The sequence below is a fragment of the Gilbertella persicaria genome (assembly GCF_025201335.1).
Source record: "Gilbertella persicaria strain CBS 190.32 chromosome Unknown B0P05scaffold_19, whole genome shotgun sequence".
NCBI lineage: Eukaryota > Fungi > Mucoromycota > Mucoromycetes > Mucorales > Choanephoraceae > Gilbertella > Gilbertella persicaria.
In genome coordinates this window covers 400,155-413,206 of record NW_026251980.1, presented here as the reverse complement: position 1 = coordinate 413,206, position 13,052 = coordinate 400,155, and the positions used below count along the sequence as shown (strand labels likewise).

General features: G+C 36.6%; 7 protein-coding genes across 7 annotated transcripts; 4 read left to right on the top strand and 3 right to left on the bottom strand.

Moving 5' to 3' along the window:
• Positions 1-170: 170 nt before the first annotated feature.
• On the top strand, positions 171-1,418 carry B0P05DRAFT_469906 (arginine-tRNA-protein transferase; the record flags this gene model as incomplete). The annotated part of the gene is made up of 3 exons (XM_051574521.1): positions 171-614; positions 657-1,020; positions 1,066-1,418. The coding sequence occupies 3 exons, from the start codon at positions 171-173 to the stop codon at positions 1,416-1,418; spliced, it is 1,161 nt and encodes a 386-aa protein (XP_051435120.1).
• A 40-nt stretch (positions 1,419-1,458) lies between these two features.
• B0P05DRAFT_579308 (GPN-loop GTPase) lies at positions 1,459-2,475 on the top strand (the record flags this gene model as incomplete). Its single annotated transcript, XM_051581918.1, has 4 exons — positions 1,459-1,473; positions 1,522-1,598; positions 1,643-2,097; positions 2,147-2,475. The coding sequence occupies 4 exons, from the start codon at positions 1,459-1,461 to the stop codon at positions 2,473-2,475; spliced, it is 876 nt and encodes a 291-aa protein (XP_051435119.1).
• A 23-nt stretch (positions 2,476-2,498) lies between these two features.
• On the top strand, positions 2,499-2,810 carry B0P05DRAFT_445908 (uncharacterized protein; the record flags this gene model as incomplete). The annotated part of the gene is made up of 1 exon (XM_051573808.1): positions 2,499-2,810. A coding segment is annotated over one exon (312 nt), but the record flags the coding sequence as incomplete, so codon positions are not given.
• A 705-nt stretch (positions 2,811-3,515) lies between these two features.
• On the bottom strand, positions 3,516-4,675 carry B0P05DRAFT_541593 (pectin lyase fold/virulence factor). Its single transcript, XM_051578205.1, has one exon. The coding sequence runs from the start codon at positions 4,561-4,563 to the stop codon at positions 3,550-3,552; it is 1,014 nt and encodes a 337-aa protein (XP_051435117.1). The 5' UTR covers positions 4,564-4,675; the 3' UTR covers positions 3,516-3,549.
• Positions 4,676-7,506: 2,831 nt separating this feature from the next.
• Positions 7,507-8,571, top strand: B0P05DRAFT_541592 (uncharacterized protein). Its single transcript, XM_051578204.1, has one exon. It carries the CDS (start codon positions 7,517-7,519, stop codon positions 8,525-8,527), a length of 1,011 nt encoding a protein of 336 aa, XP_051435116.1. The 5' UTR covers positions 7,507-7,516; the 3' UTR covers positions 8,528-8,571.
• A 25-nt stretch (positions 8,572-8,596) lies between these two features.
• B0P05DRAFT_612879 (Lipin/Ned1/Smp2-domain-containing protein) lies at positions 8,597-11,801 on the bottom strand (the record flags this gene model as incomplete). Its single annotated transcript, XM_051583398.1, has 3 exons — positions 11,144-11,801; positions 11,060-11,102; positions 8,597-11,010 (listed from the first exon to the last, which is right to left on the bottom strand). Exons 1-3 carry the CDS (start codon positions 11,444-11,446, stop codon positions 8,597-8,599), a joined length of 2,760 nt encoding a protein of 919 aa, XP_051435115.1. The 5' UTR covers positions 11,447-11,801.
• B0P05DRAFT_541588 (uncharacterized protein) lies at positions 11,690-12,761 on the bottom strand. The gene is made up of 4 exons (XM_051578203.1): positions 12,431-12,761; positions 12,251-12,389; positions 11,960-12,196; positions 11,690-11,903 (listed from the first exon to the last, which is right to left on the bottom strand). Exons 1-4 carry the CDS (start codon positions 12,706-12,708, stop codon positions 11,769-11,771), a joined length of 789 nt encoding a protein of 262 aa, XP_051435114.1. The 5' UTR covers positions 12,709-12,761; the 3' UTR covers positions 11,690-11,768.
• Between the last annotated feature and the right edge of the window lie 291 nt (positions 12,762-13,052).

The following is a 13,052-nucleotide window of genomic DNA, read 5'->3' as shown; positions in this document are numbered from 1 at the left end:
ATTATTTTGCGCGGGCCGAAAACATCTTCGTCCTGAATCTCGGCTTAGTTCGAAAAAAGGTTGCATAAGATTTATTTTCTCTTTCCCTTATGAGTTCAAAAGATAAAGAATACGATAGCAGCACAGAGGAAGAAATAGAGGAAGAAATAGAGGAAGAAGAGGAGGATATGATGCAAAGCCTCGGTGTTTCTGTTGTTTCTATCACAGGAGACAGCCAACATAACTGCGGTTATTGTAAAGGCAAAGACACGTCCATCTCATTCGGTATATGGGCGCATAGTATGACTTGCACTGATTATCAAGACTTGATCGACAGAGGCTGGAGACGATCTGGAAAGTATCTCTATAAACCAGACTTGGAAAAGAGTTGTTGTCCTCAATACACGATTCGACTTGATGCTTCTCGGTTTAATACAACAAAGAGTCAAAAGAAGATTATCACCAAATTCAACAAGTATATCAAGGGAACATGGGATCCAAAAAGGACCGATAAAGATGTACCAAAAGGCAAACAGGAGCAAGTATCTAAACCAGATAACTATGTTCAAATCAAATCCTTACGAGACTATATCCATGAATCTGAAGTGACAGAGAATAGTAAATATAATTTTAAGGTATGTAAACAAAGTGATGTCTATCTACTTACGTGGACATAGGTTGAGCTAGAGCCTTCTTCCTTTACTCAAGAGAAATTTGAGCTATATGCCAAGTATCAAAAGAGTATACACCACGATAAAGAAGAAGATATTAGCAAGAGTGGGTTCAAACGGTTCTTGATTGATTCACCCTTAAAACCTGAAAAGAACATGTTTGGATCCTTTCATCAAAAGTATATTTTGGATGGTAAACTGGTTGCTTTAGCAGTCATTGATATCTTGCCCAAATGTGTCTCTTCTGTCTATTTCTTGTATGACCCAGACTATAGCTTTCTTAGTCTAGGGAAATACAGTGCTTTTCGAGAAATCAGTCTAGTACAAGAATACCATGATAAAATGGATTCACTTCAGTATTATTATATGGGTAAGTGCATCAATATCTATACGCTAGATTGACCATCTATTTTAGGCTTCTATATCCATACATGTCCTAAAATGAATTACAAGGGACAATATGCTCCTTCAGACTTATTAGATCCTATTGACTATACTTGGCATCCTATAGAAGATTTTCGTAAAGAATTCGAACAGCAATCCTTTGTCACTTTTGTAAAAGAAACGCGCAATTATCCAGCAGGATGGGCTGATCCAAGCACAATCACAAAACAAGCATTGGAAAAGGTACTTGTGCTACTTGGACAAGACAGAGTTGCACCTGTCAATTACCTTGTCAAGTTTGATTCTCCTGCATTTAAAAAGATCATTGTGGACTATGTTTGTGCTGTTGGCTTAAAGATGGCACAAAAAATGATTATTTGCTGAGTTGCTTTTTTTTTCTCTTTACTTACAAATAAACAAGGAAATGCCCTTTGGACAAGTAAAATAGATATAGATAGATACAGTGTCAATACTCAATCCATCATAGGTTATTGTAGGTCCTCCTGGTTCAGGAAAGACAACGTATTGTTGGGGTGCTTATCAATATTTGACTGCGATTGGAAGGTAATGAACAAACAAAAACAGAATTAGATCTAAATGGTATATAGAAAAGTGGCGATTGTCAATCTAGATCCTGCCAATGACAATATACCTTATCCTTGTGCCATCAACATATTCGATCTCATCACACTTGAAGACACGATGAATGAACTTTCACTTGGACCTAATGGTGGCATCATGTTTTGCATTGAATACCTGTTAAAGAACATGGATTGGTTGACAGACAAACTAAAAGAGCTGGACGACCATTATATCCTGTTTGACTTTCCAGGTCAAGTAGAACTATTCACACACCATTCAGCTGTCAAGGACTTGTTACATGCACTTGAAAAGATAGACTATCGTCTGGTAGCAGTCAATATGGTGGATGCTCATTACTGCACAGACCCTGCTAAATACATCTCAGTCTTACTACTTGCATTAAAGACAATGATACAACTAGAACTACCCCATGTGAATGTGTTGTCTAAAGTAGATCTGATAGAATCGTATGGAAAACTACGTAAGTAGATAGACACTATTTCGCTTATGGGTTCTTATTTGAAATACAGGATTCAATCTACAATATTATACAGAAGTGATGGATTTGTCTTATTTACTGGATTCCTTGAATGAAGATCCTTTTGGCTCCAAATACAAAAAACTAAATGAAGCATTGTGCGACTTGATTCAGGATTTTTCACTTGTTGGTTTTTATACTTTGTGTGTTGAAGACAAGGATTCAATGACCAAGTTACAACAAGTGATTGATAAAGCAGGTGGCTTTATCTTTGGTGGTCTGACAGAAGGAAATGAGTCCATCATGTTAACTGCCATGAAAGCAGGTTACCATGAAGATGTGAGTGATGTACAAGAAAGATGGATAGAAAATGATTTGTAAATAAAGCCGTCTTTTTTTTCCTCATGAACTTTAAAGACTTGCAATACAATATAGGTAAACTCACAACCAATGTTAAGTCTCAAGTGGCTCGAAACAACCCACTTCAGAGTCAAGATACACGCTCACTTAACTTGTGGTTGTTTGAAGAGTGCAATGACCTTGCTTTTATGAAAAAGACAGCTTATCATCATGGGGAAACAAACAAGGCATTCCTTGAATGGATACATGATGATGTCTACAAGAACAGTGATCTCAACTATAGTGAAGACATGCAAGATATTGGAGAAGCCCTTGCTTCAATTTTGGAGAAACAAGTGCAGTTGGAACAGGAATATGCAAGCCAATATCAACTCTATCGACGTGCTATCAAATCCTTACGCGAGAAAGAACAAGCATTGGCTGATTTATGTGCTAAACAACAGTCTATCCAAGATCGCCTTGTTCACCTTCAGAAATCCAATCCTAAATCCAAAAAAATAAGCGAGTTTGAGCAAGCATTGGCTGGATCAGACACAAAAGAACAAGAACGCCAGACCAATGCATTTAAGCGTATTGTTCTTAAAGAAGCCTTTTATCTCAAGTTCAATGCACTACAAGCATATGCTGAAAAGACGGCTATGTTGGCTGGATTTGGCAAATACATTGTGGACTTGTTGGACGATGATCAACATGCAAGCAGTAACTCTCAAATGATTTTGACTGATGCTTTATTGTCAATTGATGGATGGAAACCAAAGGATCAAAGAGAGACAATCACAAAAGAATTGGAGATAGAAGAAGAAGAGCCTGATGCTGTGGTATTGGAGAATGTGGATCCAAACGAACTTGAATTACCCTCAACAAAAGATACTTATTGCCATCAACTTCATCATCACATTTCCCAGCATAAAAAGCATCCTATCCAACAACACAACCGTTCCTATGTTGAATTTCAGCATGCATTTGACGAGAAAAGAGAATACTATGCTGAAATACCTCCTGCTTATTCAGACGATAAACACAATTTTCCCTCTGAAAAGCAAAAAGATACCTAAAACTTTGGACACAAATAAATCCCCCCTTTTATTTTTATTTTTATACAGAAGAATCAATCCAAGAAGTAGAACCAAAGACCTTGCTAACAGTGTATTGAGTAGCTTGAGACTCGTTTAGTAAGGTAGCAAATGAAGCTCGTTGGTCAGTAAAAGTACCACGGGCACCGCCGTTCTGGTATTCAGCAAAGAGCACATTCGCAGTGCGAGGGTCTGTGGATTTCCAGACACTCCAACCAGCAGGGTTGATATGAGTACCAAATGTAGAGGTCATGTAGACAACACGAGCATATTGACTCCAAGGACGACCAAGGTAGCAAGTATCGGTGGATTGAGAAACAGAAGTGAAGGAGAGGGAGGCATTGGCATTAAAAGCAATAGGGCCAGAAGGAACAGTAGCCTTCAATTGGCATTGATTAAAGTAGAAGCCACCTGCTTGGTCAGCATTGACTCGGTTTGAAGCAGTAACATAACCTTTAGCATTCGAAGCAATGATACAATCTTGGAAATAACCAATACCATAACCAAAGATATAATCCACAGAGCCTTCAATGTAACAATTCTTGAAGAAGGCAGTACCACCAGAATTGACCAAGAGAGTATCTTGAAAGCCATAAAATTTGGTATTGTAGAAAGCGACTTGTTGACCTTGAACATTGAGAGCAACAGTGGCAATATTGACGGTTTGTTTATAACTGTTGACAATGATAAGATCGTAGAAACGCACATTACTACCATTGACTGTCACGACAGCTTTATCACCAGCATGGCTGTTGGGATCTTGTGTGTTGTGATCAATTGCATATTGGATATAGACATTACTGCTACCAGAACTCTTCAGGACAACATTGGAACGGTTGACAGTAACTCTTTCATTATAAGTACCTGGGGCAATGGCAATGGTATAAGCAGTGGAACCACTAGGAAGGCCACTTAGAGCATCAGAAATAGTTGTATAATCACATGAAGAACAGACATTGACAGTTGTGTCTGCAGAAACTAAAGCAAAAGCAGCAGAGGAAGCAAGCGCAAGAATGGGTCCTAATGACAAACGCATCTGGATATAATATAAAGAAAGAGAGTGAGAGAGTGAGAGAGATTGACTTGATCAGTTTCTTATATAATGTAAAACATGCGAGATTTAAGGTTTGTGCTCCATCAATTTACACCAACTTACCAATAAAGTGTTTATTGATAAGTGAAATGAAAAACCAGATTTTACGTCTCATCTCCTTCTTATTTTTTTGATAACAATAATAGTTGTTTCTTTATCTGCAAGTATATATTGTTGGATATGAAAAAGAAAAAGAGCATCCATAACGATAAAGGAAAGGACAGGGCTAACTTTAAGATTGTCTTCCCCACACACTTGTCTCTGTGTGTGAGAAAAAAAAAACTCGTCCATTCGACCAAGCTATACAAGGGAATTCTATTGAGGGTTTTACCCGATTGAGTAAAATATTACGTTGTAAACATTCAGGGCATCAAATGTACCTGACAAAAATAACACTTTTCTACAAATGATACGACCACAAAATGCTCTGTTTCATTTTACAATACAAATAATTAGACTAGCATGAAACCTGCAACTGAGTTCGACAGCAAGGAAAATCATAATGGCTACACATGAAATAAATTATCAAGATTTGAAATGAATTCTCAAGATCACAGTACAATGAAGGCCTTATTTTCCTTTCGGGCGATTTCTTTTCAGAAACATCCGGAATAACACTAGTCCTATTGTAATCATATATCTCACAACAGTATAAATATAATCGAAAGGCATTTGTAGCCAATCGTAATAAGGTGGAGACTTTGTTGCCTGAATAATTTGTGTAGAACTGTCAAGATTACAACAAAAATTCTCCTTGAATTCTCATCATGCAAGCTTGACAGTGTAACATGGTAGCAATATTTTCCCAGTAATATACTATATACCCTTTGCTATCATAAATATGGCATTCAGTACATGCGAAAAAAAATATAGTGGCAGTAAAAATGATAAAGCCATAGTGGTACTTTCTTTTTGGCTGCTATCTGTAATCAATAATAAAACCGCACCAAAAGCACTTTAATCTTTTCTTTTTCTTGTATCAATTTTCAAATAGCTTTCCTAAATGGATAAAGCGTAAGTGTATGGGTTCCAATGTAAGAAAAAGGATAACCAAAAAGATTGAAAGAGAGTGTTTTCTTCAAAATACATGAAGAAATACTATATATATATATATATATATATATATGAATTTAATATACATTATAAAGTCAAACTATAGTCTAATATAAATACAATAAAAAAAAAAATCCTCGTTCATGATTTAGGGCTCTTTCGAGACAATATGTTATTGATTACATGAAATTATACAAACAGTATTGTACCCTTTAAGCTGGGTATATCTTTTACTGCACAAAAAGTGAGTAATTGATTTCGAGCTATGAATACATTGTAGCTTGTGTTATTTTATTTTGTATGTTTTGAAAGCCACCTTTGATATACGATGCCTCATTAAGTTTATTGGCACTTTGTCATTTTTCATAGACAAACATTACTTTCCTTTGAAGAAGTAAATGTTCGCTTTATGCGGATAAGCCTTCTGGTAGTACATAAATTATTCGTGCAACAGATGCACCAAATAAACATATGCTTCAAGAGTGGAGAAAGCAAAAATCCATGTATACCTTCTTCTTTTTTCTTAGGCATATAAAGATAGCATAGAGTCTGTTTATGCTCATATAAATGCTTCAAATACCTACAAACCATGTTTACTAACATATAAGGTACTCTGGAGTTGATTCGAACCAAAAAAAGCGACTTGTAAAAAATGGTCATTTTCGACTCTGATCCAAAGAGTACTACTCATGGAAAAGGCTAGTTTGACAAGTCTTTGATCTTCTTTTTGATATTATAGAGCTATCAACCAGATTAAATACTTGAAATGACCGTCAAAAGCTACAGTTTTTGGTCAACATATTTGTTTATGAAATTGATGAGATATGTATGAAAAACCTAGTAAACATTTCTGTCTGTTTGCTCAATACTTTAGGAACAAAGCTAATAATTTCTCTACAGCAATAGACTTGCAAAGTCAATAGCTGTAGCTTTTGTCACTACACCAAAGCCCAATAACTGCGTCTTTATGCAGTTCTCAGCAAAAGGTCGATTTTGGATGCGGCGGGAAGAAGAATTGGAATCATTCTATTTCAAACTTCGTGTGTAGTCATCCTGTATCTCTTTTCTTCGTTTGCTCTCACTTTTACATTATAAGATAACCATGTTTCTATTTCTCTATGTTATTTAATACTTTAAATGACATAGTATGCTTCAGAAAGATTTGTTTCTAGTACATTTATATGACACACAGGGCAATAATGCTCAAAACACTGTTTAAATGCACTATTCTTTGATGCATTATGACTCGACAACCAGACTACTAAAATGGCCTCTTTTTTCATTTAAGACATGTTTTGAATCAAGGAATCAAATGGTACTATGGGCTTGGTAGTGATGTGAAATTCATTTTTTGATCCACATATGGGAATAATTTGATGAAAAACTAGCAAACTATCTTGAGAATAAGCTCATTTACTTATGTGATTATACAAGCCTAGTAGAAAACGTCTTTCGATATGACTGTATGTCTTCAAAGCTACTTCGTTGACTGCCATATCCATTTAATCGCGTAATTGAGATGAAAGACAGACATTTTTAAAAGAAAAAGATCCTATAAGAACGTTCTTGAAGCAAGTATGTTCAAGGCCAAACCACAACAGAGTCAATATCGATATTTTAAGCTTGATAGGTTTGTTTTAACCAATCATTAAAAGAAAGAAGACACATCTTTGCTTTTTATTGTTTATGCAAATGATTGTTTTCAATGGCTAATTACCCCTTTTATTTCATTTAGAGACATATGACAATATCATGCACATATTTAAAATCCTAATATTTTCTCCATAACCCTTTTTTCTTTCTTTCTTTCTTTCTTTCTTTCTTTCTTTCTTCATTGGTTTACATGTCTCCAATAAATCATTTGCCTCTAGAGATAATTGACTACATTATAAAATTTGCTAGCGCTGATATACGTCGTACCAAATCACGAACACAACTTACACTCGTATGTCGGAACTGGATGCAGCCCGCCCAAAGAGAACTCTATAGCATGATATGCATCAAAAACCGAAATCATGTTCATCAATTCATTCGTACAATTACTACTCTAAATTCCTTCTTGGGCGGCTATGTCAAGACCTTGGAAATAAACAATGTGTTTGATACAGATTTCAGCAGCATCGAAAACCAAGGTTTATTCAGCCAACTTGTCAAGCATTGCCCTAATTTAGAAGAGTTGAAACTGAGCTATACTTGTCGTCTGCTTTGGACTCGACTCCTATATGAACTTCTAGAAGGAAATTGGAAGTATTTGAATGTCATCCCATACCCCCGAGAAAACAACGAACTTCACAGCTATTGTTTTACTGCGATGGCCCTCCAGAACAGAATCAGAAAATTATATGTGGGTGATTGTACACCCGTCTCAAACCACCAAATGCTCAACAGTCCTTTTGATATGATCATCAGTAGACTAAAACAATTTGAGTGTCTTCAATTTCTTGATATTTGGTTATACAACATCAGATCATTGTTTGAATACAACACTATCATTGATTCTTGTTCAGAACTGGAAGAACTCTGTATTCATCATTTTAGAAAAGAAATTGTTCCCAAATCAACTCTTTGCAGCCAGCTTGATCATACGTCAATAATCCCAAACTTGCGTGTCCTCAGACTATATGTAGTGGGTATTGAATTATCGCAAGATACGCTTGTTTATCTGATGCACAAATTCCCAAATTTGACATTACTCTTCTTTGAATCAGCCTATATACCAGCAAATTCTCTGTTTTCGTCTCGCGTCTTGGAGAAATTTAAAAGATACACAAATAGGATAGACAACCTTTTTATCAATGGATTTCATGAAGATGACATGGCGAAGCTCTTGATGACGACTCCTCTTAACGAATAAATGGACGCGTTTACTGCTTTTATTTGATACCAATGGAATAACCATATTTGTTATTAAAAAGTAATTATTCTAATCATAAATAAAAGGAATGTCATCCAAGTCTAATTCATCCAAATCATCTATTTCATCGTCATTCTTGTAATAGTTTATATCATTAGGCTTGTTGGATTTTGTAACTGGTTCAGGCGTGGGTTTTCTTGAGAATACACCGCCCATTACTTTACTCATAATACCACCTGAACTTGCACTGGCAGGTTGAAAATGCGAATTAGCAGCATTATTTTGGCTTATGGCTGGGACAATCATATCGTCAGGCAGAGATCGAGCTGAAGGTAAGACATCTTCTTTGTTTTCTGTTCCTACTGATCTTTTACTTAGATCCTTGGTTTCAGTAAGATTAGGCGCACTATGGAATGCAGGTACTTTGCTAGTAGATGATAGGGAGGATATAGAAGACTTTTTTACAGGTTTCTGTTGAGATGATCTTGAAGTAAAGCTGCGCAACAGACCTCGTTTTGGCTCAGGCTCATAATCCACAATGGATTCTTTAGGAAGACTATTGATGGGATCTGGTTTGATAGGCTTTGGCTTGGGAGATGTTGGAATTGGACCTTCTTCTTCTAGTTCTGGAATATCAATCTTGGGCACAGGCGACTTCCAGAAATTGTAATCACTGTATTCTTCTTTAATAGTCTTGTTGATGGGAGGAAATATTTGATCTACTAGATCGTTCAAGAGCACATAGGATGATTTGAATCCAGCCACGCGCCCCATTTTGACATCACCTTGAGGATCAATTGTAAAAATGCGAGATGAAGGCACATTGACACTGCGATAAGAGATGGCGTCTGTAATACGATTACCAAAACCAGCATAAAATGTACCACGATCACCAAACAAACGCTGAATATCCTTTAAACAAGCCATTTTAAACACTTCTGGCTTTCGAATGATTACTTCTCGATGAAGAGAAGTAAACAAACGATCAGGGGACATGATTACTGGTCCTTCAGGCAATTGATAGTTGTCTTGCAAAATATTCTTCAAGTAATCTCTTGTATAGTCTGCTTGACCAATTGCACGACTTGTCAAATAGAGGAAATGGTAACCATTATTAGCAATGTCTGTATAGAGCTGTGCAACACCTGCATGTGTCCAATCCTTGCCGATCATCGTCATCAAATGTCCCATAGCGTCTGATTTAGTGATAGTACCATCGATATCAGAAATAACTACTTTGGTATCACAGTCCCAATAAAAGACTTTAGCCACACAAGTGGCTTTACCCTGATAAGCTGAGCTGACAGAAAAACTAATGGTATTGACGCCCTTCTTCAAATTAAAGTTTTTAAGTTGATCTGAGGTTAAACGGAGAGTCTTGGCGTAGTTTTTGCGTTTGGCGAAGATGACCGAGCTTTCTTGTTCTTGCTCTTTTGTCCATCCAACAGAAGTGGTCTTCATGGTCGTTGTAAATGTCGTTTGTTCTTGATAGTCTTTCCCTGTCCCGTGCTGATCCATAGGTTGTTCTTGCTGTTCATTCTTTTGGTGTGATACAGCTTCGGCGGACGAAGACCGACTTAACCATTGTCTCCATCCCCGACCATAAGAGTATGTGTCTCGACTATCAGATGATTTATGATTAGATGCATCTTTATGGTCCAATGGTTTTTTAAAGATGAGCAAAGAGGTGAACAGTGGACTGTTGTTACTGGCAGCAAAATAATGGTCATTGTAACGAAAGACAAGTTTTGGGTCATTCAAAATGCTAGGATTATGCACAAATGTATCGTAGCTGACTTGCTTGTCATTGAACAAAAGGCGGTTCTCGTCCTGATCGTACCCCAAAGCAGAAAATCCACATAAACTCATTTCAATGCGATATGTTTTGCCCGCTTCAATTTGAACTACATCACCATCAATGTTTTCTAGGTCGTATTCTTCTAAGACTGTTGGTTTGTCTGCCTTGTATTCTTTGATAGGTGGAGCACTTTCTGTATCTGCATTGACACTGACTAGTTTTTTGGCTTCCTTTCCTTCGTCTGAATTTTCATCTTTGTTGATTCGTTGTGTCTTATAACCAGAAATATCAAGTACAATGGATTCCTTATCTTCGTGCACTGGCTCGCTTGTCGCTTGCCTTTCTTCCGATGCTTCATCTACATCCTCCAGTGCAGTGTGTGTCACATCCATCCACAAGCCATGGATGTCACCATTCAAAGGTCGCACAATAAATCTCTCTTTAGCAATAATGGTTGTCATAATTGATTCAGGTACAACACGCTCAAGTAAATGTGACCCATCCTCCATTGAGTATAGATTGTTTTTCGTCTGGGTTTTTTGCTGTTCAATCTTTGTCACCACTTTATCAAGTTGTTCCTCAATGATCATTTTTGGCGACTGTAATTCTGCTGGCATATGTTCCTTTGTGTCATCTTCGTCTTCGTCTAGCCAATCTTCTTTCTTTTCAGCAGTGGATATGGGGACTAACTTAGTTAATGATCATATTACTACTGCTATTTTCGGTTAAAATACCTTTGTCATCTCTTTTTTCACTGATATCCAAAAATGAAGGTTCCTATTTGAATCAGAATCGATTGTTTTGAATTGATTGATTACCTCGAAATCAGCTCTACTGCCATTCTCTGCCAATGCTTGTAAGATAGGTGATGTCTGATATTCTTCAGGTACTTCATGCTCTGTTTCAAACACAAAAAAGGCTTCCCCCGCCTCACCTACTTTCATGAAATAAGGGACAGCATTTCCATTCACTTCGATTTCAACCTGTGGAGATATAAAATTAGCTTTCACCCCAACCACAAATTCAATCCATAACTCCGAATTTCTGCATTGACAGATGATGTAGTTGCCTCTCTTCCCCCACTTCTCCCCAACATCTGTCAATCTATCCGTCCGAGCCATTTACCTTTTTCTCTTGTGGCAAAAGTAACGATAGTTTACCAAATCGAACATGAAAAGGTGAGCTTGCTAAATCCCCATTTTCTTGTTCTACAACAATAATATCAATTGCTCCTGAAAGTGTTGCAGGATTGATTTCATTATAAAAACTATTAAGGGACGAAATGAGATTCCCGATATAGCCCATATATTTTATTTTAAGGGAAAAAAAAGAAGAATAAAACAAAAACAAAAAAAGAGAGAAAGGGAAAAAATGATGAGCCATTTAGTAGCCCTTTTTTTTATGTTTGAAACTCCTTGATGACACGTATAAATCAAACTTTCCTTATATATCGGCAGAGTCTAATTCAATAGAAGAAATCTTTGATAGGTGAGAGAGCGGATCAATGAGTTTAAGTTCGTCCTTGATTGCATTTCTTGCCAACACATCCAATTCTTTTGTGATTGTTGTCACGATTTTCTATAGAGCGAATGAGTGGTTTTGTCATCGTCTTTGTTTTTTGGGGGGAGGCTTACCTTGAACTTTGCATCACATTTGAGAACCAGCTCAAAATAAGCCTGTGTACAAATAGGACCTTCTGTGCCCACTAACAGTTTATAATATGCTTCTGCCATAATATCAATCAACGTAAAAAATGTCTCGAAATAGTCCATTTCAAACGGAATATGCGGTATCATTAAATACGCATAATCTCCTGTGTTATCAAAAGAACTGTTCTCGTCTTTTGATTTTGCCTTTCTGAATATGTTTTTCTAAAAAAGATGAAAGCATAAGGCGGACTTGTTGATAACACAATAAACGTTTACCATTTTTTTGTTGGGCTCTTCATTTGTGTGTCTCTCAAACTCATTCATGATTTGATTTAAAGCTTTGATATAATCCACAGGATTTGTGATGTCTAAAATAGCTCCTAAAGATAAACCCAGCGCATAAAAATTATACGTTCTAATAGATATCAGTCAACCTGTTTCTTTCTTGTTTGTTACCTTTTTGCCATTTTTGAGTTTGGATACATATTGACAAGGTTCTCTTTTGTTAACAAAATAGTGTTGAACCAGTGCGTTGTGCCTTCGTGTGTCTTTCGAATATAGTTTAGAGTCGCAACACGCTTCGAAACTAGTTCTGCAAGATACTCGTACAGACCTGGTGGTTGTTGAGTTGCTGTAGCTGAACTTGGTGGGTATAAAGGTGAGTTGATGGACATGATGACCAAAGAAAGCGTAAAGGGTACAAAAAAGAAGTTAATATGCTCCTTATTTTTCATTCGCTCATTCTAATTGTCCAGACAAACAGCCCATTGTTCAGGGCAAGTCACGTTCCTTATTGCTTTTCTCTTAAAAAGGAAATTAAAAGTTCAGGCACATTTCTCGTAGTAGCTGTCCTTTTTTTTCTTGATTTCTTTGTTTTTTGAAATTGTAGTACCCTTTTTGTTTCTTTTAATCCTCTTATAATAAATAATTGTCGAGCACCTCTTTTAGTGGGTCCCTCTCGAGACCACTAATACGTGCGGCAAATAAAATCATTTAAAAAAAAAAAAAAAAAAAGTTCAGGCACACATTCTTTCCATGGTACGCTGCTAGTTGTTTTCATTAGTAATACCCACCAATA

Coding starts and splice junctions, on each gene's coding strand:
- B0P05DRAFT_541593 (XM_051578205.1), bottom strand. CDS start 4,563: ATGCGTTTGTCATTAGGACCCATTCTTGCGCTTGCTTCCTCTGCTGCT.
- B0P05DRAFT_541592 (XM_051578204.1), top strand. CDS start 7,517: ATGTCTCCAATAAATCATTTGCCTCTAGAGATAATTGACTACATTATA.
- B0P05DRAFT_541588 (XM_051578203.1), bottom strand. CDS start 12,708: ATGAAAAATAAGGAGCATATTAACTTCTTTTTTGTACCCTTTACGCTT. Junction 12,390..12,430: donor AACTCAAAAATGGCAAAAAG/GTAACAAACAAG, acceptor GATATCTATTAG/AACGTATAATTTTTATGCGC. Junction 12,197..12,250: donor AAGAGCCCAACAAAAAAATG/GTAAACGTTTAT, acceptor CATCTTTTTTAG/AAAAACATATTCAGAAAGGC.